At 48.3% G+C, this 23,257-nt stretch overlaps 1 protein-coding gene across 1 annotated transcript in view; it reads right to left on the bottom strand.

Annotated features, from left to right (window-relative positions):
* Positions 1-22,690, bottom strand: part of LOXL2 (lysyl oxidase like 2) — a 31,841-nt gene extending 9,151 nt beyond the window's left edge. Inside the window, exons 1-7 of the mRNA XM_065745073.1 lie at positions 22,271-22,690; positions 20,191-20,366; positions 11,198-11,409; positions 6,775-6,997; positions 4,461-4,644; positions 1,647-1,798; positions 1,347-1,514 (exon numbers count right to left, since the gene is read on the bottom strand). Coding sequence (XP_065601145.1) covers positions 1,347-1,514; positions 1,647-1,798; positions 4,461-4,644; positions 6,775-6,997; positions 11,198-11,409; positions 20,191-20,366; positions 22,271-22,622 — 1,467 coding nt within the window. The 5' untranslated portion in view covers positions 22,623-22,690. The remainder of the gene's footprint in view (positions 1-1,346; positions 1,515-1,646; positions 1,799-4,460; positions 4,645-6,774; positions 6,998-11,197; positions 11,410-20,190; positions 20,367-22,270) is intronic.
* Between the last annotated feature and the right edge of the window lie 567 nt (positions 22,691-23,257).

Genomic DNA, 23,257 nt, shown 5'->3' with positions numbered 1-23,257 from the left:
TGGCTTGGTCAGAGGCTCAGCGGATTGGACACAGCACCAAATTACGCCAGAGAGTGGCACAGCCTCTGCTCCCCAGGAGGAGATGCTCTGTGCTGTTTTTTGTTTCTGTGCCCGAGTTCTGGATTTCTGGCAATTGTTTGGGAAAAATAGTTTTCCTTCCATCTATGAAAGCACGCTTGAATTTTATTTACTCAGTGGCAGTGTGAGCCATGTTTTCCCCAAAGCTCCATTCTCAGGGACCACTCTGTAAGAGAACAGCTCCGGCAGGGGACTGCTATCCCAGAGAGAAGCCAGCTCCTTCGGGAGCCCCAAACCCATTGTGCCAACACCAGCAACTGCAATAGAGGCCCAGAGGTTCTACATTTCCTTGCAAAAGCTGCCTGCCCTTGGGATCCTCGAGGGGTGCATCAATTCAGGAGCACATCTTGCACCAGGATTATTGGTCTGCGCCCTTTATTGGGGTGAGAAGCTTCTGTTCCCCTGCATGCAGCCCCATTTCTGCTGCTCGCTTTCCTACAGCCAGCACAGCAGGCTGCTGCTCCCTGTGCCAAGGAGCTTTGCTGGGAAAGAACACTTCATTCCTCTTTGGTTGTCCCAAACTTGTTAGCTGTTGGCTTTTATCCCTTTTAAGAGCTGTTCTTGGTCATGCGTGAGGGGGGAGGGTTTAAGGCATTTGTCATCAGAGAAGCAAAGGCCACCACCAACTCAGGTAGCTAGCATGCAGCTGCACCATGCACTGCAGTGAGAAGTACCTACAGGAGCAAAATCACATTGATTCCTAGTGATCTGACACCTCGAGAAACTTGGCTTCCAAATTCACTCAGCTCAAGTCCCAGTCTGACCCAGGGAGGGACAAGGATCAGGTTGGATATTAGGGAAAATTTCATCTCTGAAAGAGCAGTCAGGCATTGACACAGGCTGCCCAGGGAGGTACTGAGGCCACCATCGCTGGAGGTATTCAGGAGCTGTGGAGTTGTGGCACTGAGGGATGTGGTCAGTGGGGATGGGTTGGAGTTGGACTTGAGGATCTTGGAGGTCTTTCCTATCCTTAACGATTCTATGATTCTATTTAGGGGCATGGTGGTCGTGGGTCAATAATTGGACTTGGTGATTTCCAGCCTTAATAATTCTATGGGCACAGTGGTGACAGGTTAGAGTTGGTGATCTTAGAGGTCTTCTCCAACCTTAATGATTCTATGAGTGGGTGTGGAGGCGATGAGCTGGGCTGACATTTGGACTTGACAACCTTGAAGACCTTTAAACATCTTTCCCAACGGTAATGATTCTACAACTCTACCCAACCTCACCTGTGCCACCGCGAGGAATACCCACTTACGTGGACTCACCTGGAAGGCATGGCTGGCAAAACCCAGCCCCAGCTGCCTGCACACCACCATGGCCTCCACGGTGCTCCAGCCCTGGCTGCAGACGGTGCCCCAACGCAGTGTGCCATTGCGTTCTGCCAACACCTCCACCCGACCCTCGTATGGGTTGCGACCACCAACCAGACGCAGCTGTAGGGCGAGAAAATCCCTCCCATCAGTAGAGTTCACAACAGACAGAGGTGACAGAGCAGCTGGGCGAGGAACGCAGGTTGGTTTTGAGGCTAAAAACCTCAGGAATTTAAGCTTCTGGGCTTCTCTCACCTGGTTCTGGAAACCCATTGCGGGAACGTTGCATCTCACAGCAGCATCTTCCTCGTGGTTACAGCCCTGCGACTCCATGTTGAACTTGCAGTCTGTGATGGATTTCTCAAATCCCATACAGTCGATTTCGTTCAGGTGAATTGGACCCATGCCTTAGGGACGGGGGAGGGAAAATAAGGTCATAACTTCTGCCCTTGCTACTGGGGAGTGGAGAGCTATCCAATAACTGTTTGTTAATACTTTGTATTCAAAACGAGGTGATCCTGAAAATCCCAGTGATTTCTTGTAAAAATAAAAGAGCTGCAAGATTGTGATTATTAATTTTACCATTTTACATTCTTTCCAGTAGTCTCCGGGAGCCATGCGCTGCAGAAAAAGCCAAGTTTCCGCTGTTACATAATTTACAAACTTCAGCTGGAGGAATTCGCAGATTATGACCTTTTGGCTGAGTCTGTGCAACAGGAATCTGTTCTCGGTCAAAACCTGACATTTCAGTGCGACATAGGCACATTCACTGGGACAGCAAAATGGAGCCACACGGGGATGTGCAAAAGATCAGTGAAACACTTCAGGGCAAGTGACTGTGACAACACTGCTAACAAGACAGGAAGGGAATCATTGACTCCTCTCACTGTAGAAAATGGTGCCAAGGCACTGGGAGCAGAAATCAGAAAGGAATAATTAGTTCCATCCTTGTAAAGCGACAGTGCACAACTGTCACTTCCAAAGAGATCCAGAAAGGAAAGAAGGCACAGGAGAAGGTAATAACCCTACAGAGATCCTATGTTCTGACTCCAAACTGAGCCCAAATCTATTTGGAAAGAAGTTTGGGGGGGAAATGAATCAGATTTTTTCATCACAAAGCACACAGAGCCTTTTCTGGAGCCCGTATAAACCAGTCCCCATAATCACTGATGGACACATGCGGAGAGATGGTTCTCAAGAAGGGAACATCTGTGTGTCGGTGATGCCCACCACCACCCACTTCCAACAGCCAGGCAGAGCTGACCAACACCATGCACAGAAACTGGGCTCCAGCTCAGGGCACTGAAACGACACCCACTGCCCCAGTGGGTCACCCAGAGGTGACACCAGTTGCCCAAAGGAAGATTGGGCACTGCCTCACCGTGAGCCACTTGGAACATATTACCCAACTCCAAACCAACTCCTTTTATCCTTCTAAGCTGGCTCTGGAAGGCAGGAAAAGATCATTGGTTTGCTAATGGGAGGTGGAATCCTTTGCTCAAAAATCTGTGTCACCTCTTTCTGTTCCTAACTGCGTGGGAGCCAGCACACCTGGGACTCAGACTCCTCACCCTGGGTGACAGCTTAATGATGTGCCTGGTGAACCCCTCACCTCCACAGACTGCAGCACAAGGACTGGGAAAATGCAACAGCATCATCAAGAAGAGCTCTCCAGCATATTTCTGCAGATGTGTGGCGTGCACATCTGTTTTTCTTTTTTTTTTTTCTGTTTCTCTCATTAAAATCCAGTTAGTGGTCTGCAGCTGGAAACAGCAACATTGCCCTGCAAGCAGTTCTGTAGGAAGAATGGTGCTGACCAGAATTGGAGGGTGATGCATCAAGAATGCAGCACGCATCCAGCCTCACATTCTACCCTGACAAAGTCATACCAAGGAGATGACAAAGCCAGGGTGCAAGGCCACAGCTCAGCTCCATGCAGCGCTGTCTTCTTTCCTGGGAAATGCTTTGATAACATTCTCTGATGATGGAGGCTGCTGTCCTGGGGACTGAAATGCAGCACATACTGCAAATTGGCTGAAATACAGTGATAAAAACTGCACTTCCCCCCCATGCCATTGCCTTTAGCAGAAGAATAGGATTAGGGCTGTACACCCAACAAAAACATTCACCTACTGCTTGGGCTTTTACCCTGGGCTCTCCTCAGGACATTGCAGTGGACAACACATACAGATCACCAGACTGAGCACCTCGCTTTCAGAACCAGATCCCTTTGTCTTAATTGGGATTGCTATTCACCAACTACCCACCCTCTCCAATCAGCCCATCCCTGAGTGCTTCACCTTGAGAAATCACACCTCCAACAGCATTTCCTAAATGCAGCAAAACACACCAGCAGCTCCCTGCATCCCATTGCAACCTGGTTGTTTTGTTTGTTTGGTTTGTAAATTCAACAGAAAAGTCCCATTTTAAAGCTCTCCAGATTCTGGGTGTCATCACCTTGTCTTGCACTTTCCAAGCCACACCGGTCAGAAGAAATACCACCCACTCGTTGAATCTCACTATGAAGGGTTGGGTTTGGTGTCATTGTCTGTAGGGTTTACGTGATGGCAATCAGCAGTTGGTTTGAGAGGGCAAATGTTAGGCTCTGAGTTGCCATTTACCAGAGTTTGGGATTTGGACCAACTCCCAGCTACAGGAAATCCAAACCCAAGCTGGCTCAGAGTTGTGCAAACAGCCCTCCTATTTTTAGCGGGCTAAATTAAGGTTCTGGGCTTAAATTGGAGAGTGTCTGAGGTCTATGTCCAAGACCCACTTTTGCCAGGAACCTTCTAGTAATGTGCATCTGGAGAACTTGTAAAGAGAATTTGAGCGCAACGGATGCGATAACGAAGAAGTAATTACAGGAACAGCTGCACGGGGGGAAGGTTAAACTCATCGGCACCAGAATTCTTTCAAGGAATCTTGAATGCCTCTCTAAGGAGACTTACTAAGAGGAGAGAAGAAAATCTTGTCACCCAAAGCAAACATTCCAGTGAAAACACGCTGCTCTGGATCATGGAGAGGTTCTCAGAGGAGGATGGGACACGGAAGGAGCTCCTCTGCCCTTACCTTGTCCCAGCCTTGCCCCCGTTATCGCCTCCTTGGCGCTGCCAAAGCCCAGCTCCCGGCACACCACGCTGGCAGACACCAGGTTCCAGTTGTCGTCGCACACCGTGCCCCACTCGCCGTTCTTCAGCACTTCCACTCGGCCTTCGCCGGTGTTGGCTCCTCCTTTCAGCCTCACCAGAGGTTGCTGGAAGACACAGAGAGAAGCGGTGTCAATAGTGGTGGGAGCAAAGCATCTTTCCATTATGGCTGTTATGGACGTGTGGATGCTGGCAGACCATGGGTTCAAAAGGTTCTACCCCGAGGCACCTGGAAACCACCACCACATAACACGAAAGGTGGATGGAAGGAGGTCTGTATCTACTGAGATGCGGGTACCCATCAATGTTTCTCACACCCCTATGCATGGGCAGAAAATACAGAGACACTTCAGTTTTCCTTGCATGTGCAAAAGAATTCAAAAGCGGATCGTGAATATAAAGCAGTTAAGAACCTCAGTCGATGTATTATGAGATAAATCATAGAATCAGTAAGGTTGAAATAAAACACTGAGATCATCAAGTCCAACCATCAACCCGTCACTGCTATGGCCTTAGAGTCATAGAATCATGGAATCATTAAGGTTGGAAAAGACCCCTAAAATCACCAAGTCCAACCATCACCCCATCCCCACCAGGCCCATAGAATCATAGGGTCTTTGAGGTTGGCAAAGACCACTAAGATCATCAACCCATCACCATTTCCAACCAACAACCCATCACCACTACAAGATGAAGTGGTGGTCATCTCACTAAGATGAAATTAGTTGCGTTAATTAATTAATGGCCAGTTGTTTGCTCTTTCCCTACCAAGCAATCAGACCTTTGCAAGTCTCATCCTTAGAATAACTCTTCTTCCTGAAAATGTTGACGACTTGGATCAAAGACACCTTGAGAGCACATTGCTGCAACTTGGAATAGATGCCCGTGGGGATCTACCAGCCTTGATATCCAATGCCCACTGAAGTGGTAGATAAACATATCTCTAAATCTAGAAATGCTTGAGAATGCTGAATAATTTGTTTTAGGAATTTTAAGAAGTTTGTGAGACCACAGCAACAAAAAGTTGAGTGAACATCTTCCCTGAGCAGCCTGATCTGGTGGTTGCCCATGGCAGGCAGTTGGAGCTCAATTATCTTTAAGGTCCCACCAACCTACGCTACTCTGTGCTATGATTTTATGACACTTAACAACACACATAACACAGAAAACAAAAGACACCTTTCAAGGATCAAGGACCCCCCTCTTTTGGGGTCAACAGGAGCTTTGCAGCAGTCTCACAGTCCCACCCTCCCAACGGGATGGAGGTGCTCCATCCCAGTGCCAAGCAGAGCAGCCCTCCATCTGCTGCGGCACCCAAGAGATGTGGTGTGAGCTGTGTGAGAACACCATGTGAAGTTTGCAGTGCCTGAGAGCATTGAAACCATCACTTATAAAGCTGGAAGCATACACAGTTCTCCAGGCTTGGGGTCATGCAAAGGATATCCAAAGCCAACACAAAGGCTTAAGGAATTACTTGGCAGCATGCGTGGCTCAGAAGATTTGTAATGATTTACAAGACCTTTCACCCCCAAGACCTAAATCCTTATGGCTTCTACTACAGTAGGGTTTGGGGGTGCTGCCTGGGGTCTTCTGAGTGCCAAGAAAAACCCCCAGACCCTACAGCCACAGCGGCACAGAGCTGGGCAATGCATCGAGATCCACAATGCAAAAAAACCAACCCAATATTAAGGGCCTCCAGCTCTGCGATCGCTCCTCCCCCCCCAAAGGTGCACATACCTTACAGACAGAGGATTTCCTTTGGTATTAACTTCAAACATGTTTGTTATTCTTTCTCGTTCAGTTGCCCCATTGGCACGGAGAGCAGCCGACTCCGGGCTTGTTTTCTAACAGCCTTCTGCATAGCTGAGGATTTTTATGCTATGCTCAGCTCTCTTTGCTAGACTAAACAAACACAGCTCTCGCGACCTCTCCTGCAGGTTTTCCCTCCTTCTCAGGTCACTCCTTTGCATAAAACACGAGAGTAGTGGAAACACAACCTCACTTCCATCGGACCTCTACAGGAGACAGAACTCAGCGGCATTTAATTGACTGCAAAACAGCGAAGCCCAGCAGCAATGGGCACGCATTCAATTGGCTGGAGCAGAACAGCTCCAACTGAAACGTGACCAATTTGTTTGCTTACTACTTGAGCTGCCCTTCCAAGCCTGGCACCGCGTCCTTGCGAGGACGGCACCGTGTAGAGCTCTCCTGGCTTTTCCTTCTTGCTCCCTGCTCACCTCCTGCCTGAAGGCTTTTCGGAAGCCACTGTGGCTGCTGGGGGCAAAGGCACGGCCGGGGACGCAGCTTGCCACCGCGGGCATCCCGTTGTCACACGTCGCGTTCTTCTCCGTGTCCACGTTGAGGTGGTTGCCCAGTTTGCAGCTGGAGATGTGCGCCTCGTTCCCAGTGCAGTCCATGGAGTAAGCCCAGTAATGCTGCTTCCTTCTGCTAGCAAACATCCTGAAAGAAACCAAAGGGGAGAGAATTATAAGAGCCAGAATCCTCAGAAGATGCACCAACTATGTTTGGGAAAAGAGTGCCCTGAGATTAAAGGGACAGAGCGTGGATGGAGGGCTGCTCCATTCACACTTGCCATGGCCCTCTGCTGAGGTGTCACTCAGGAATCCATAAATCAGCTCACTCAAAAGGCAGCGTGCCAACACATCCCCAAAAGATCCCTCCCAGAATGAGCTGCTCTCTTTGCTGGTCATCCCCTATGGGCTGCAGAGAGCTACAGCTCTCCCACTTCTCAGAGCTGCACTGTGAGCCTGAAAGCAATATCTGAGAGCAGGAGCAATCTCCTTGCTGACGTGTTTGCAGCAGAGGAGCTTGGCAGCGGTTCCTGCTTCTTGCTCCCAAACTGGAGTTGCTCCAGGGACTGCTAAGGGGAAGGGGCACGTGTGATAAATGGGAAAAGAAAGCATTCCAGATTCATCCTAGCTGCAGTCAGACGACTGTGTCAGGGCTAAAACAGTCAGCAAAGTGGAAATATGGGTCAGGGCACTGCTGGAAGGGAAATGTGAGAAGCTGAAGGAGCTGAGGTGCTGGGAGCCAACGCCTTGCTGGGATCTGACGTGGCTCTGCAGGATCCCTGTGCTGCTCCTTGCTCCAGGATTAGCTGTGACCAATGGCAGAGCACAGTGCAGGCAGAGACAGCAGCAGTGTTGATCAGCGGGTGGGACAGAGAGCCTGGCCAGGATCTGGTGAAGAAACCAAGGAGCATTTTGTCTTTGGTTTCTAGGTTGGTTGCTTGAGACCAAACTGGTGACTGCCAGGTTTTCCCAGGTGATGCTCTTCAGTGGTCCCATGTGAACCACCTTATGCCACTCTGGATCTTCTTCCCTTCTGCTCGTTAAGCTCTGCTGATGAGCCCAGCAGCTGTCCAGGCTCAGGGCCACCAGCTAATCCTGCCTGGAGCCCCATTTCTCTGGGATGGAGCTAGGGCCAGGTACAGGCAGGCTGGAGACAGAGAGGCAATTGCACCATGTGATGGGGAGACCACCGAGCCCCAGGGCAGACGTTAGGGTTACAGGCAGATGTTACACACCAGGGAACATCTGCAAGAGCCTCACGCAGTGACTTTGCTCCTCTGGGTCTGCTTCACCATTCTATGCACTGGAAGTGAGAACCTGGAGGAGTGTTCTCACTTCAGCCTCCCCCTTACACACACGCAGAGAGCTCTGAACTCTGAAGCAGACAAGAAACACGGCCTGTCTTAGAGAAGTAACTACGGGGATGCCTTAGAATAGCAAACAATGACCTCATTCTGGAAACTTTATGAGGCATGAACATCTGGTTGGTATTAGCGGCCCCTGGTAAGCTGGGGGGAAAGAGCCAGAGAAGCCCCACCTCACTTCCCCAGAATGGATATGTGAAGAAAAAAAAAGGAAAGAAAGCAGAATGCAGATGACCTCTGCAAACAGAAACTCGGGGCATTCTTGCTATTTAGCACAGAAAGGGTGCAGCAATGCTCAGATCAGAGGGGTGAGCAAGCAGCCGTGCTGAGTTCAGCCAATTCGAGGTCGTGCTGGAACCCAAAGGACGTCAGAAGAGATGGATCTTCACTGTGTGAGCCTGAAAAAAAGCCATAGGTTAAGCCTGAGGGCTGTGGGAAGCATCACAGGGCATAGCTTTGTAAGAACGTGTCAGAGCGAACAAGGAGAGCAGAGAGCAAATCAGACACGTGCTGGGAAAGTCACCCACGGCACACTGAATGGCAGCTGGAGAATTCCTCTTTGGAGTCCTGACCCACCACCTTCTACTGAAGCCCTTAGGATCATGGCTTTACTGGAGAGAATTGAAACCATGAGGATTTCTACTGCAAGCCCCACACAAGCAACCAGATGTATGATGCAGACTGCTTAAACTGGGAGATGCTACTTGGGCAGACACTGAACAAGAAGTATTGGAACTGCTGAGCTCTTCCATCCACAGTTTGGCCACTTGTGGACCAACTGTTCACCCTCTGGTTACACATAGACAAACCATCACTCTTCGGCCATCCATGGACAAACCATCCACTCTTTTGGCCACAAGAAGGGTTTCATCCACTCTTTTGGCCACTCATGGACAAACCATCCACTCTTTTGGCCACAAGAAGGGTTTAATCCACTCTTTTGGCCACTCATGGAGAAACCATCCACTCTTTTGGCCACTCACGGGCAAACCATCCACTTTTTGACTACTCTTGGACAAAAGCTGAAGGAGAACATCAGGAAGGCATTGGGTCCATCCTTCTGCCTTTAGGCATCTCAGTTCACAAGCTCGTGTTGTCCCCATCAACAGGATGCATTTAATCCTGCTCAGAGCAGGGCTTGGAGGAGGAGTTAACAAACATCCCTTATATAAAACCGCTCTGAAAGCACGAACAAGAACATGGAAACAACATTGAAGATTTGTTCCATTTCCGAACATAAATCGCGCTGTCAACTGCAGAGCCTGAATTACATTCAGGAATAAAACCCTGGCACGGTGACAACAATGAACTAACTTGTTTTCTTCCAAGCAAGATCCATCTGCACATCGTTTCACCTCCCACCACTGCACAGTGGCAGAGCTAAGGACCCACGAGTTCAGCTCACCAATGCGGGTGGTTTAGGTCTTCATTAAAACAAAGTGTATAATGTTGCTTTGGTAGCAGAGGTGCACAAGCATGATAATGCACATTCATAACTCCAGCAAATGGGATTTTCAGAGCTGCTGAAGAACTGTGCCTCAGCTTTTCCATCTCTGCGTGTGCTATTGCAAGAGACAGGACAATTACCACGCATCCTTTTATTTAAGGCAGATGGCTCCAGCTGCTAAAGTTAATGCTTTTCTTGGAAATGCCACAACTGAGAAGCAGGAAAAATCTGCTTTGTTTTACTAGAAGCATTCTCTCCTCCTGTTCTGGTGCAGGGAATGGGAATCTCAGGTCTGAGTATGCTGCATTGATGGGAGCAAGCGTTCCTCTGGATAAGGACTGCCTGGTAGCAATTATCAGCTCGCTGCTTATCTCCCTGGGATGCCCAAAAACAGAGTTCCACCTGAGATATTCACTTTATATTCTTCCTGCTGCTATATGGCTTTACACTCTCCCAACCCAAAGAGCTCTTCCATTGATCAAGATCTTTCTAATGAAGTAAATTACGTTTGTCCAGCCAGTTCCAGAGGGAGCTGTCAGAAATAGCAATGCACAGGCCAAAAGGAACAGGAAAACCACAGCTCCTGCCTGGAGAGCTCTCTTCTCCCTCACCAGCTGACACTTTCCCACTCCTAGGTCAAAAAGCATAGGGAAAAATGAGGCAGAACTGAGCTTAAACTATTTTGCATCTGCTCTAGGGTGTTATTCCTAGGGAACAGCGTAGGAAGAGCTATGCCCGTGATGAAGGATGGTGACAAAAAGCATTGACAGCAACAAAAGACCAGAGCTCCCAGCTTTCAGGAAGGAGAAACCCAGCCTGAACCACTCAGCCTGCAGCTCTGAAAGACACAATGTTCTCCCTGGGGATCACCATTTCCTCCCCTCGTTTTAAACCAATCAAGAAATGTAAAATAAAAACATATATAAAAGGACAATGAAATCACAGCTGTCATAAATTGGAGAGCAGCTGCTTCACAGGGGTAAGCGTGTCCTGGAAGGGGCAAGACCAGGACTGAGGAACACGGGCAATGTGGGCAATTCAGCCAACAAAAGCCTGTTTTGTTCCAAGGTTCTCCCAACGGAGCCTCCAGCACGCACAAGACCTGATCCAACAGCTTTCTGCAAAGAGATGGGAAATACTTTGCTTAGCTCTAATGGGTCTTTTGGGTTCACTTGTGTCTACCCAATCCCTTCACACAACGCAGGACCTAAACTCACTGATAAAGGGAGAACTGACCGCCCCATAGCTGCAAACAAAGAGATGTGCTGGGCTGAGTGCCCACGTTTCCTACTGCAGGAGCTACCAGCTACTAACAGCGATACCGCACCGGCTCTTGGTTGAGGAGCAAACCATCCCCCTGTCCACCCAAGGAAATGCCTGACATCTCAAATGTTTACACAGTAGGAAAATCTGATCTGAAGGAATGAAGCAGTCAAAGGTTTTTCTACCTCAAGGTCTCCGGTGTCATCTGACAATTTGTGCTTTCTGAACAAGGCCCCGAGTGTTCAAGGAAACACGCAGAGAGCTCTGCTCTTACTTGTAGACCTTGGTGTTGTATTTCCTCTCACTTGGAAATCCAAACATGCCACAGACGACTCGGGAATTCTTCATGGTCCAGTGCTTGTCGCAGATCTGCTTCCAGGTCCCTTCATCTTTCACCTCCACGTAACCCTCCGTGACGGGCACCCGCTTACGGTAGGTGGCGAGGATGGGCCGGATCCTGATGTCTTCCACCTGAATGTTCATGTTCTGTGAGCAGAAAAGAGAGAGGAATGATGCTGGCTTGCAAGGAAGCTGCTGGGGAATGGGGACCTGCTGTGCTCAGAGTGATGAAGGCTACACAGAAGGAAGAGCTGTCTGGAAAAAAGTCTCAACAGGTTGTCCAGAGATGTGGCGGTGATACCATTCCTGGAGGTGCTCAACAAATGTGAACATGTGACACTGACAGACCTGGTTAGTGGGCACGGTGGGGATGGGTTGGGGATGGACTTAGGGAGCTTAGTGGTCTTTTCCAGCCTTGATGGTTCTATGGGCACTGAGGGTGTGGGTTGGGGTTGGACTGGAGGATCCTGGAGGTCTTTTCCAAACTTGATGGTTCTATAGGCATAGTGAGGGTGCATTGGGGTTGGACTTGAGGATCTTGGAGGTCTTTTCCAACCCTAGTGACTCCATAATTTTACTCTGTGAAGCACTGACACAGGTTGCCCAGAGAGGAGGTGGATGCCCCATCCCTGCAGACACCCAAGGTCAGGCTGACAGGGCTCTGAGCACCTCACTGAGCTGTGGGTGCCCCTGATCATTGCAGGGGGGAGGTGGACCAGATGGACTTTAAAGGTCTCTTCCAACTCAATCCACTCTATGACTGTGTGACAACAGTGAAGCAAACAAACCTTCTTTGTGTGAGTCCTTCCTCCATCCTTCAAGAGGATGCTTTTTCCCATAAAAAAAAAATAAATATATATATATATATACACACATATATATGAATGAATGACTATGTAATAAATCTCCCTTGTTACTTAAATTCATTGAAAGTGTTGATTTCAGAAGCACAGAGATCACACTACACGTATAGGTTTTGGCCATGACTGCAGTGAGCCGAGCTCAGTTTGGTGGGGGCTGATTACTGTCAGGGGACAGAGCTGAGGGTCCCTCTGGGCACCCATCCCCATGCTGCTGGCGCAGATATCCCCATTTCTGTGAACTGAGCTCCTCCTGCAGCAAATGAGTCAGGGAGGTCGGATGGATTTTGCATTTGGAGCCTACGTGAGGATGCTGCAGAAACCTCACAGGGACCTGAGCCCAAAGCGAAGGCTGACTGGAAAATATTTGCTGTGGCAAGCAATTACAAAGGAGCTACTGAAAATTTTATAGCTTGCTTCCAGGAGAGCTTTTCTTGTCGAATATGTACAAAGCCACGTGGTTCTGCTCGCGGTTACATCAGACCTGAGGAATGCTGCCCTCCCCTCAATCACTTGGAAAAGGAAAAGGGCCCAAAGCTTTAAAGAGACGCAGCCTCTGGGGGTGGCACACAGGTATTGGGGCAGGGAGATCACTGCAGGGCTGAGGCAGCTCTGAGAACCACACGTGGCACATCCATCCCCCAGCACTGATGGGAATCACAGCCTTGGGCAAATGGAAATTGAGTGCAGGGATGGAGCCTGCAGGGAGAGGCTCTGCCTTACTCCCAGCCTTAGGCAAAGCTTTATATGTATTTATATTTACCATTTACCACTTGAGTGATTGTCACAGAATTCAGGGTCCAATCTGGGTCCGGATCGATTGCTCACAGAGTGGGGAAGCATGACTAACCCAACATGAGTGATCAGCTTCAACTTTATTGTTAGTAACACACAGATAATATAGTTTCTCTACAGTTTCCCTCTAGTGAGCATGCCGGCTTATTATTGGTTGCCAGTGAAAGTTGCTAGGCGTGTTACTATAACACTGAAAATTGCTAGGCATAGTATACATCCAACATAGATGATTGCTAAGCAAGGTATCGACAGCACAGATGATTGCTAGGCAAATGCTAGGCAAGGTATACAACCAACACTAAGCAGTTTCTAGGTATAGCAAGTAACAAAGCAACCACTTTACTCTTGAACAGCCATCCTGCCATATCCATTGTTCATCTAAGTTTTCCCTTAGGCTTTGGCTGTTTACTGCTTAGCCCGGGGACACTGTGACCTTCTGCCAGTATCCAGTGCCTTTTCCATAACTATGCAGCCTGTGCTACCACTCAGTATGCTCGTACATATCGTCATGGCCACCCTGCTCCTGCAGCCATTCCCCAGCAAGTGATCTCTCCCTTTCACCTCCAGCAGCGGGAATTGAGCCCTGAACAACTGCAGCATCCACAGGACACCCCTAGTGACCTTGCACAACAGTTTGTGTGCAAAGGGATGAATACAATGGACTGACAGCTCGGGCTTCGGCCCAGAGAGCTCCTGTGGCCCTTGAGAAGAAAGCAAGCAACACATCAACATCCAATTTTGCCACATCTGAGGCATTCAGGTGTTCAGACAAAGGGTCCCATGCAGGAACCAACTGGTGGGGACAGAGCCGAAAAGCCTCCAAGATAAACACAGCACTCATAGGATGGGAGAAAGATTCTCAGCCTCTTTTTGCAGGTTGAGGAATGAGGTGCAGAGGGATCAAAGCTCTTCTGCAAAGACCCTAAGGCAGGAATCGCATCCAAGCAGCAGCAAAACCTCCAGCACTGAGTGCCCATGTTCTGTTAAGGCTGGTGCTGATGGGTTGGATCTTTTTGACTCCATCAACACAAGCATTGCACGAAAGCAAAGGCACCCAGCCTGTCTCCAACAGCAGATGCTGAGAAAGGGCACCTGAACAGGGGCAAGGGAAGAACAGAAGAAATGTGAGCAAACCTGCAAGGAATAAGCCATCATCCCATTGCCATGAGGGTATTTCAACCTTCAGATTGTTTTAGCAGACTGATGGTGTGCAGTGATATTTCCATGATCTGCCTGAGAGCAAAACCAACCCACATCCACTCCCCTTTCTGTTCACAGAGGGCTTTGACCACAGAATTTCTGGTACAGCAAGTTGGACTTGATGGCCCTTATGGGTCCCTTCCAACTTGGGACATTCTGTGACTCGATAACTCAAGGCTTTGCTCTGGGTCTGAAGCAAAATGTCCAGAAGAATTCAACATGCTACTCAGCTTGGATTTATATTGGAAGAATAAAGAACGATGGATCAAAGTAAGCACTCCTTCCTCCTGCAGCATACTAAGAGCTTTCTCCCACTGGCACTTTACAGGTTTGAATGGTTTCCTTTCTCTGCACTGGGAGTATTTGGTAATGCAAGCACAGGCAGGTTGTATTTTATTCCCAACACCAATGCGTACAGCAGAGGGGCTGATGGTGAAAGCAGACTCCACATCTAAATCAGAACAAACAACATTTAATAGCTGGAGCAGATGCTTTCAGACAGCTCCACGCACCCTTTCTGTACACGTGGAGACAAACGCCTGCAACAAGAGCTCGTGTGAACAAGGAAACCTCAGTCTGAAAGCTTAGCTGGCACCTCAGAGCCAGCAATCGAGGCAGACCTGTATACCCTCTGAAGATCAAGAAGCCATCAGATGAAGCAGTAAGGCAGAGCCTTCAGCAGTACTTCAGGAGCCAGACAGCCATCCAGCTAAGATCAATGCTACCTCTAGGAAACGCAACAGGAAACACGAAGGCATTTCTCTCCCGCTTGCATTAAGCCTCCAGGAATCAAACTGTTTTGGGTTCTTTCCCCCCCTCTTCCTACTCCTCTCTGTTACAAAACCAATGAATCTCAGCTTCAGAGAAATGGGGATAGCAAGAAGACAAGGGGTTGGTCCTGAGTGTTCACAGAAGGATTTCTGGCTCAGAACATTTTCGCATGAGCCTCAGCTGCTTTGGTTTCTGCTCTCTGAACCAAACGCATCCCCTGACTGCAAAAACCCACACTGCTGCAGTAATGTTTTCTTCCACCTTTTGCCATCCGTTCCTGTGGGCAGCTCGATGCCCAGGACCATCCCCCCCTCCCAGGCTCAGTGACACCTTCCTCCTTGCAGCAGCCCTGAGGACGCCCAGCAATGGTTATACACAGATTTAACCCAAGCAATGAGTCTGTGTGCTACCCCTGTCCCTGGATAGCCCATACTTGCTGCCCTCCTGCTTTCACAAGGCTCTCTCTTCACATGCATGGGAACGAGAGGAATCTGTTTGGACTTAAAACATCTGGAGCTGTGCCTCTGAGTCACCATCGAGGTCCCAGCTGTTAAATAAACACGGTGATGGAGATGCTGCAAGACTGAACAGGGTGGGCAGCAGCCCTGGGAGCATTGCTCTGCATGGGGGATGCAAACACTTTTTTTGTTCTGAGGTTTGCACAGAACAAAAGGGTGAGAGATGAGAGTGCAATGCAGGATTCGGCTCCAGGAGCAAACACAGTGCAGATTATAAATGACAATACAATGCTTCAGCAGCAGCTCAATGACTGCCAGTGCAGAGCAGGCTAACGAAGGCACTGGAAACAAGGACTGGATGGCAGGCACCAGAAATCCCTACACACATTAAAATTACAGCAAAGAGGAAACACAGAGACTTACCACAATGGTTTGATTAACATTTGCCTGGAGCTATCTCCAGAACAGATGTTGAGATGCCCTCTGGGCAAAATATCAGCACTTATGGTGCACAGAGGGGTGTGCTTAGAGAGGTAAACATTTACATGAAGGGGAACGAGCTTAAAACCTGTTGCCACAAACTGGTAAACAAACACTGGGTTTTCCAACAGGGAGGACAGGGCTGGTCTCAGATGGTGGGAACAGATCCTCATGGCACAGAACGAGCATCCATTGACGTGCATGGTAAAATAACAGAAGAGTCCTATTTGTGCCAGGCCATAAGCAACATCACTGAACTGTAGAATCAGGAAAGATGGACGTAGTGATCTTTTCCAACAAGTCCAATCCCAAAGCATCCCCACCATGGTTGTAAAGGATGGAAAAGACCTCTGAGATCACCAAGTCCAACCCCAACCCACCCCACAATGCCCACTGACCGTGTCCCCTGTCCTCAGCCTTGCACTTAGCAGCAGCACACAGAGGCATTCTGCACAACCTCATCCCCAGAGCCCACCTGGGCTGGTTACAAACCCCAGACAATATAACTGAACCCTTTTCCAACCTGGCACAACCAGCCCCTTTGAACCACCAGGCTTTGAAGTGAGATTTTCCCTGTTCCCAGAAAGGAGAAGGTGGACAGGAATAGCAGCACAGCCCGGTGTGCTCCACCAGCCCTCGTCTGCCCACCGTCTGCTCCCAGGTACCGCATCTATTATTTGGGAACACCGTGGCTGCAGCAATTCGATATATTTAGAGCAAGTCCTATTTGCAGCCTGGATGTGTGTGCACAGAGAGGAAGAGGGCGGACAACAAATATTTTGCTAAGGATGTTTTGGGGGACGGTTTAAAAAAAAAATGCATTTATTAAAGAAATATATTCAAGGCAGAGCTGGTTGCTGTGGCCTTAGCTGTGCTGTCACAGGTGGGTTTGTATGTGTTTGGACAACACATTGCTCTCATCCTGCTCCCAGGGAAGGGGCAGCTCAGCCCCCAGCCCCCTTCCTGCACTTTGTGGGGCTTTCAGGTGCATCATTCCCAAGAGCTATAAAGCTCAACCTGGAGACACCGTTATGAACAAAGCAGGTGCTGTGCTCTGCCCTCCTGTTGTATTCCCAAGTCATACCAATAACCCACAAATGTGAATACAAGCATGCAAACCCGAGAGATTTTACTCCAAGAAATACAAGCTAAGTCAACTCCCCATGCTATTCCAAACATTATTTGCCAGCATGGTGTTGGATCAACTGATGCCTGCATGGAGAAGCACAGGTCCAGCATCAGCCACAGGGGCAGGAGACTACGGGCAGCCTTTACACTCACAGTAAGACAAAGCTAAGCCACAAGCTTTGCCTTCTCCATAAATGAGAAACTGTCTGCATACTTAGACAACGTATTTTAGAGAGGGGGGGGGGAAAGCAGCTCTGAAATGCACTGTGTCATTGCCCCAGGTTGCATCGAGCAAGCACTGCTGGAGGTGGGCAACGCTCAGGGGGCATTGGGCTGATCCTGGCCAGCAGCCCCACTCTGTCCATCCCCCACCCTCCAAGAAATAACCCTCTGAACGAGGCTAAAAGCTGCAGCATCTGCTGACAGCACCAAGCACAGACAATGGGACTTGCTTTGCCCTTCAGCAAGAGGCTGATGGATTTCAGAGCTGCCCTAAGCTCGGTTCTGTTAAACCTCTTCCTGCCCATCTGCTGCCTCTGTGCTGCAGATCTCCCACCACTCAGCCTGGGATGAGTGGGTTTGCTGCACAGAACCGAGGCAGCAGGAATGGAAAGGCTCAGGGACAGGAAAGGGTGTGATGTAACCCTCCAAGCATGAGCTGTGACGGGAAAAGATCCGGCTGAGCATACATACATACATATATATTTAAGCCAAGTGGTTTCTGGTGATGGAAAGTTTCCTCCTATACCATTTATCTGCAGCACTTCCATGGAATGGAGGCATGCATAACATCCAATAAAAATAAGCTCTGCTCGAGGGTCATCGTGTTGCTTTTAAAAGCTCACAAACCCTTCTGCCTGTCAGATTTTAGGAAGTAGGGCCAGATTTGAGCAAAATTCAGTTTGCACAGCCCCTCCGAGCTGGAGCCGAGTCAGAATGAAGTCAGATGTTGCCTTATAGCTGCTGGCTTTCCCTGTTAAACCTTGGCAGCCCCACAGAAAGTAGCACTAAAGGGCCTGCAGACACTTTCCAAATGATGAATTTGAGATGAGTGCAATAGCACTTGCTTGGTGATGGGCTGTCCGTGCTGCCCAGAGCACACATTTCCCACAAAGGCAGAACAGTAGTTCTGCTCCCACCAAATGCATCACTTATTAGGGCTACTATCACAAGTAACAGCTTCATCAGTGCCATCGCTGAAGGCAGTGGAGGGACCTGTCCTTAAAAAAACCCCTCAGATCCTTCACTCCCATCGGGTGAGCACTGGACTCCAGCCTGAGGAACCCAGCAGCTCGCAGAACGATGACGTTTCCCCTTGTGAATGTGAGCTATGACATGCAGAATTCCCAGGCATGTTGGAGAGGGCAAAGACTTTCAGCTCGCGTTCACATCAGCCTTTTGACCTCGCTGTTTGGCGGTTGGTGACCCTATGAGTAACCCTTCTCATCGTCTCTGACTCCCAGCTATGCCACAGCAGCTGCTAATGAGATAAAGCAAACACGGAGAAGGAGAAGGAAAGTTGAAAGGGGGGGAGAAAAGCTGAAGCATTTGACAGCTAGCTGCGACTGAGATGCACTTCCACAAAGGCATCTGAAGAATTCATAGCACATCACCTTTAGCCTTAAATCCTGCTGCATTAAAACCAGCAGAATAAAGAACCCTTCAGCTCCCTGTGACCTCAGAGGGATATGGGAAAACTCTACCCACAGCAGTGCCCTTGGTTACCTGTGTTCCTCACCCACTGCTGGGGATGCAATTCACCACTTATAGTGATGAATGCCTTCACCCATGTCCAACTCCCAGGTCCTGGAGAATATAACTTACCCAAATTTATTCTCCCATTGCTCCAGCCACATGAACTGCTCCAATCTCATGATTCATTCTCTTTATCTTACATGAAGCTCAACACCCACACAGCACCAGCACAACCAGCTTTTGGTCACCCCAACGTGTTCTATTCATTTAATCAACCTCCAGTGCTTAGCTAATGGAAAAGCAGAGCCCTCCCCAGCTTTTATGATTAATACCCAAAGCATCTCAGTGTGATGCGACCTCCGTCTAGACTAAAGCATCCTTTCTTCCAGGCCTCTCTTTGGAGAATTCACTGTGGCTTTAGGAAAGCACACATCTGCCAAAGTCATCACTGATGTTCCATGAGCTCGCCTCACCCCCTGAGCAACTGCCTGGGGCCACTGGGATCCCCTTGGAAGGCCTTCCTCCCCTCTTGTAGCTGAGGGAAGCCAGGTTAAGGCAAGCAGAATTTCAACGCACACCCTACATCTGCTCTTCCATCCATCAGTGACTACAAAGCAACTGCTAGAATAATTTTGCCACACAGCGATAAAGAATGGTGAATCCTTCGTTCTGGATGGTGAACAAAGCCAAGATCCAGCCACGGAAACCATGGCGTGGTTTGTGATGCACCCTGGATTCTCTCTCTGCTTAAAATAAGGTTTGACTCCGGTTAGCAGAGAAGTTCTTACGATATGTTCTGCACACTGAAACAAGGGAGCAGTTGGCTGAGTCACCTCAAATATTTTCCAACCTGAACATTCGAAAGAGCAAACGTTTTTTCCTTTGATGAGCTCAGCCCACCTGCTTTCCAGCCCAGCATTCCCCGTGGGTTATCGCCCCACAGAACTTTATTCTGCAGAAATTTAACAGTGCTGGTTTAGCAGTGATTCAGGCATTTTACTTCTGTCATTTCCCCTGGAGACCCAACCTCAGCCAAAATCCAGGGCCTTTCCCCCAGTGACCAGCCTACGTTTTCCTCTGTTCATATTCATTTCATCACTTCTAGCACTGATCTCCCATTCCCAGAAATATTTCCATAGAATTATCACAGTCACATCGTTATGTATCTAAACAGACCAAAAACTCTTTTAGATTGTAAATCCAACCCTCTCAACCCAATGGCTGTAATCCCTATTTGCTATGAACCCTACCCAGACCCAATATTACACCAGCAGCCTCCAGTTTGCTCCCAGTACCCAAAGAGAGGCATTAGGGGAAAGAAAGCTCGGCAGTTTGATGCTGTGGACCAACAAAGCCACATAGGGAGACACTCATGGGTACAACAAACATTCTGCTCTCCTAATTTTTCTTAGAAATACAATTGAAAAAACACTATCAAGTATTTGCTCTCACCATAGGGTGCAGCGCAGATAACCTACATGTAGCAGACATCCCCCTCAAGACGACCTGAAAACCATTCTGGAATTTTAGAGCCCATTTACCTCTATTTGGTTGAGCAATGAGTTGTCAAACTTGAAGCCAGGGATTCTCTTCTCACTGCAGACCACTCCCACGTCCTCAGTGTGTTTGCAGTCAGTCACTCCCCACCCATTGGATGTGCACGCTGCCAGAGTGGTCTCCTTGCCATTGCAGTGGACATTGTCCATCCAAATTTTCCCTGAAAGGGAAAGAAAATAGAGATGAGACTTGAAGTCTCTAAACCTAGATTGTGCTAATCAGTGGTTCGGCTGATTGGAGCCTGCCCTCTAATCACACCAAATCACCCTCTGTATTTAAGGCTTCTCTTATCTTATCAAATCCTCATTAATATCTCTTTTACAAGAGCACTCCAAGTTTTGATTAAATATCCTAACATTTGAAAGGCGAATTTCTGCAAAAGATTTAACAGACCACTGCTGATTGGAAGCTCCTGTTATTCGGGTGCTCCTTGAAAATCAACAGCCAGATCCAATTTCCACACTTTAATCACAGTGTTTTACCCCAGCAAAAATATGCACACGTGCATATTATATTAAAACAGATTTGGTCCTCTGGAGTTGACTGACAGGTGGACAAAAAAAAAAATCAGTAGGTGCCACTCCAAGAACTTATGACCTAAAATATGAGGTCATATTTTCCAAGCAAAGAACCAACAGCACCTTTGAGATTTCCCTTTACCAAGTACTCACTTTCCCTTTAGGAATGTGCTGGGCACACGTTGCTAACCCACGATTTATCCCCTAAATTCCATGGAGCAACGACCAACAACTCCCACATTTCAGGGTTTCCAAGGCTTTGCTTGTCTGAAGGATACGTCCTTTGGGTAGAAAGGACTTCCCAACCTTCAGAGACGCAAGGAGATTTTGCAAGAGCAGTCGGAGCTGTTTCCATTGGCCATCCCAGCAGCCCTAATGCTCAGTTGGTTCATCACCAACCAGCCGATGGATCTGCCAGCCCTCCTCACACTCCCCAGAAATTAGGGCCATTGAGTGCTTCCTGACCTAGGAAGGCACAATTCTCCCTGCACAGGCTCTTTGCATCAGGATTTATCCATGAACCTAGATGGCAAAGAGTTTCTGGTTTGTTTTCCAATGTCATGGACTCTTTCTCTCTCTCGGAAATCTTCTCCACCCCAAGAGCCAAAATCCACAGCTTGGGACAACATTCAAGGTTTCACATTTCATTGAAGTCAACGTTAAGGCCTGCTCGCTCCTTAATGGGCGATTTTATAGGTGTGAGAGCTAACGAGCAGTGCTAAGTAACAGACATACAGCACGTTTATCCCTGCTGGAGTGGAAATAATCTGTCTGTGGGTTACATCAACAGCGTGCCAGGCCTTAATGTTTGGAGGAAGAAACTTTCCACAGCCAGTATTTAACTAACAGCATAGTAAAAGACAATTAAACAAAGCTGTTGGGCTGCGTACTCTCACAGAGTTATTCTACCTCAAACACTACTATTTTAAGAATTTATTACTATCTATAAAAGAGAAACATCCAACTTTCCAAGTTGCAATTGCCCACACAACCTTTATGTATTACTTCAAAGATCGTAACAGAAGTGATATGAAGTTGGGAGTGAATAGCTCTTCCTCACCAGGACCAGCTTGGAGAGTCCCAAAAGAGTATGCTAAATGCAATCCTATATAGACATGAAGCATGCACACTACTTTGGGGTTTTACAGGCTTAATCCACGTTGCAGAATGGTGCATGCCTCTCTAGAGAAGATAACAGGAGCAAACTGTTATCACACAAGCAATCTGTTTAAAGCTCAAACAGTTCACAGTAGAAAGAACGGGGGAAAGAGTGTTTAGAGGCCCTGATTGACTCATGCATGGCAACAGAAGCGTGAACAGAGAAATAACCACCTGAAAATTACATCTGTGGCTGCAGCTTCCCCATTAAGTACCCCTACTGGCTGCTGGAGATCCCCCTACCATTATCCCCCGCCATAGCTCACGTGCCAAGATCAGCTCCTACAGCTCTTTGGCCCTACATCTTCAAATCTGACCATGAAGTCAAGAATTATTGGGACTGGAGAGACAGCTAGGCATGATGCTGCTGCTCTGGGGGTCACCTTACCTTCTCCTTTCCCATATTTTGAGCTTGGTAGCCAAGACACTGCCTCCACGTAGCCCAACTCCCTGCAAATCACGTGTGCAGCATGGATGGAGAAGTCATCATCACACACCGTGCCCCACTCGCCACTGTAGAACACCTCCACTCGGCCTTCGTTGTGTTTTCTCTTCTGCCCTGCGAGCCGTAGTTGGATTTTGGGAACATTTTCTGGCCTCTGGGGGGGCTGGTAGACTTGTGGGGGTGGCTCAGGGTACCCAGGGAAGAAGGGCCAGTGTTCATGCTGGGCAAGGCTCATGGAGATGAAGCATAGCATGATGAAACAGTGGTTATGGTTAAAGCTCAGGAATCCTTCCATTTTCAGTGCTCACAGTTCTCAGAGCCAAAGTGTCGTTTTGCAGCTGCTGGTCAGTGCAGGTAGGTGTTGTGTGGCTGTCCTGGAATGAAAGGAAAGTGTGAGTAAGACTTGGTAAGGGCATGGACTTCATTCCTCCTGCTTCAGAAGAAGGTAAACCTATGGAAGACACCGTACCAAAGTTAAGTCAATTATTTCTCATGGAGTGGGAGGAGAAGAAAGTGAGTAGGAACCCATGAAAACAAGTTTAAGACAAATTGCTTTGGCTAGAGAATATTTTTTCAAGGGCAACACTCTACAGGCCAAAAGTGGCAGCAATAGGATTTTCCTATTCCTCTGCAAATCTAGTAGTTCAGTTGTTGTGGCATAGAGCGATGTGGTTTAGCAGGCATGGTGGGACTTGGTGATCTCAGAGGTCTTCTCCAATGTTAATTCTTCTGTGATTCAGTGTTAGGTGCAAGACACTCAACTAGATTGGTACTAAACATTTTTCCTCCCGTGCTCCCTTTAAAAAAGAGAGCACAGTCTATCACTTAAACAATGGAAAAACTAAAAGGGCAATAAAATGGATTACAGTGCAGTGAGAAGCAACATATTTCTATTGAAATCTATTTCTAATACCATGATAGAAGACTTAT

The sequence above is a fragment of the Cyrtonyx montezumae genome, unplaced genomic scaffold (genome assembly GCF_038088225.1).
Source record: "Cyrtonyx montezumae isolate F1298 unplaced genomic scaffold, pur_monq_1.0 scaffold_33, whole genome shotgun sequence".
In the NCBI taxonomy this organism is placed as follows: domain Eukaryota; kingdom Metazoa; phylum Chordata; class Aves; order Galliformes; family Odontophoridae; genus Cyrtonyx; species Cyrtonyx montezumae.
Note: the sequence above shows the minus strand (reverse complement) of the source record. Positions and strands in the feature narration are given on the sequence as shown.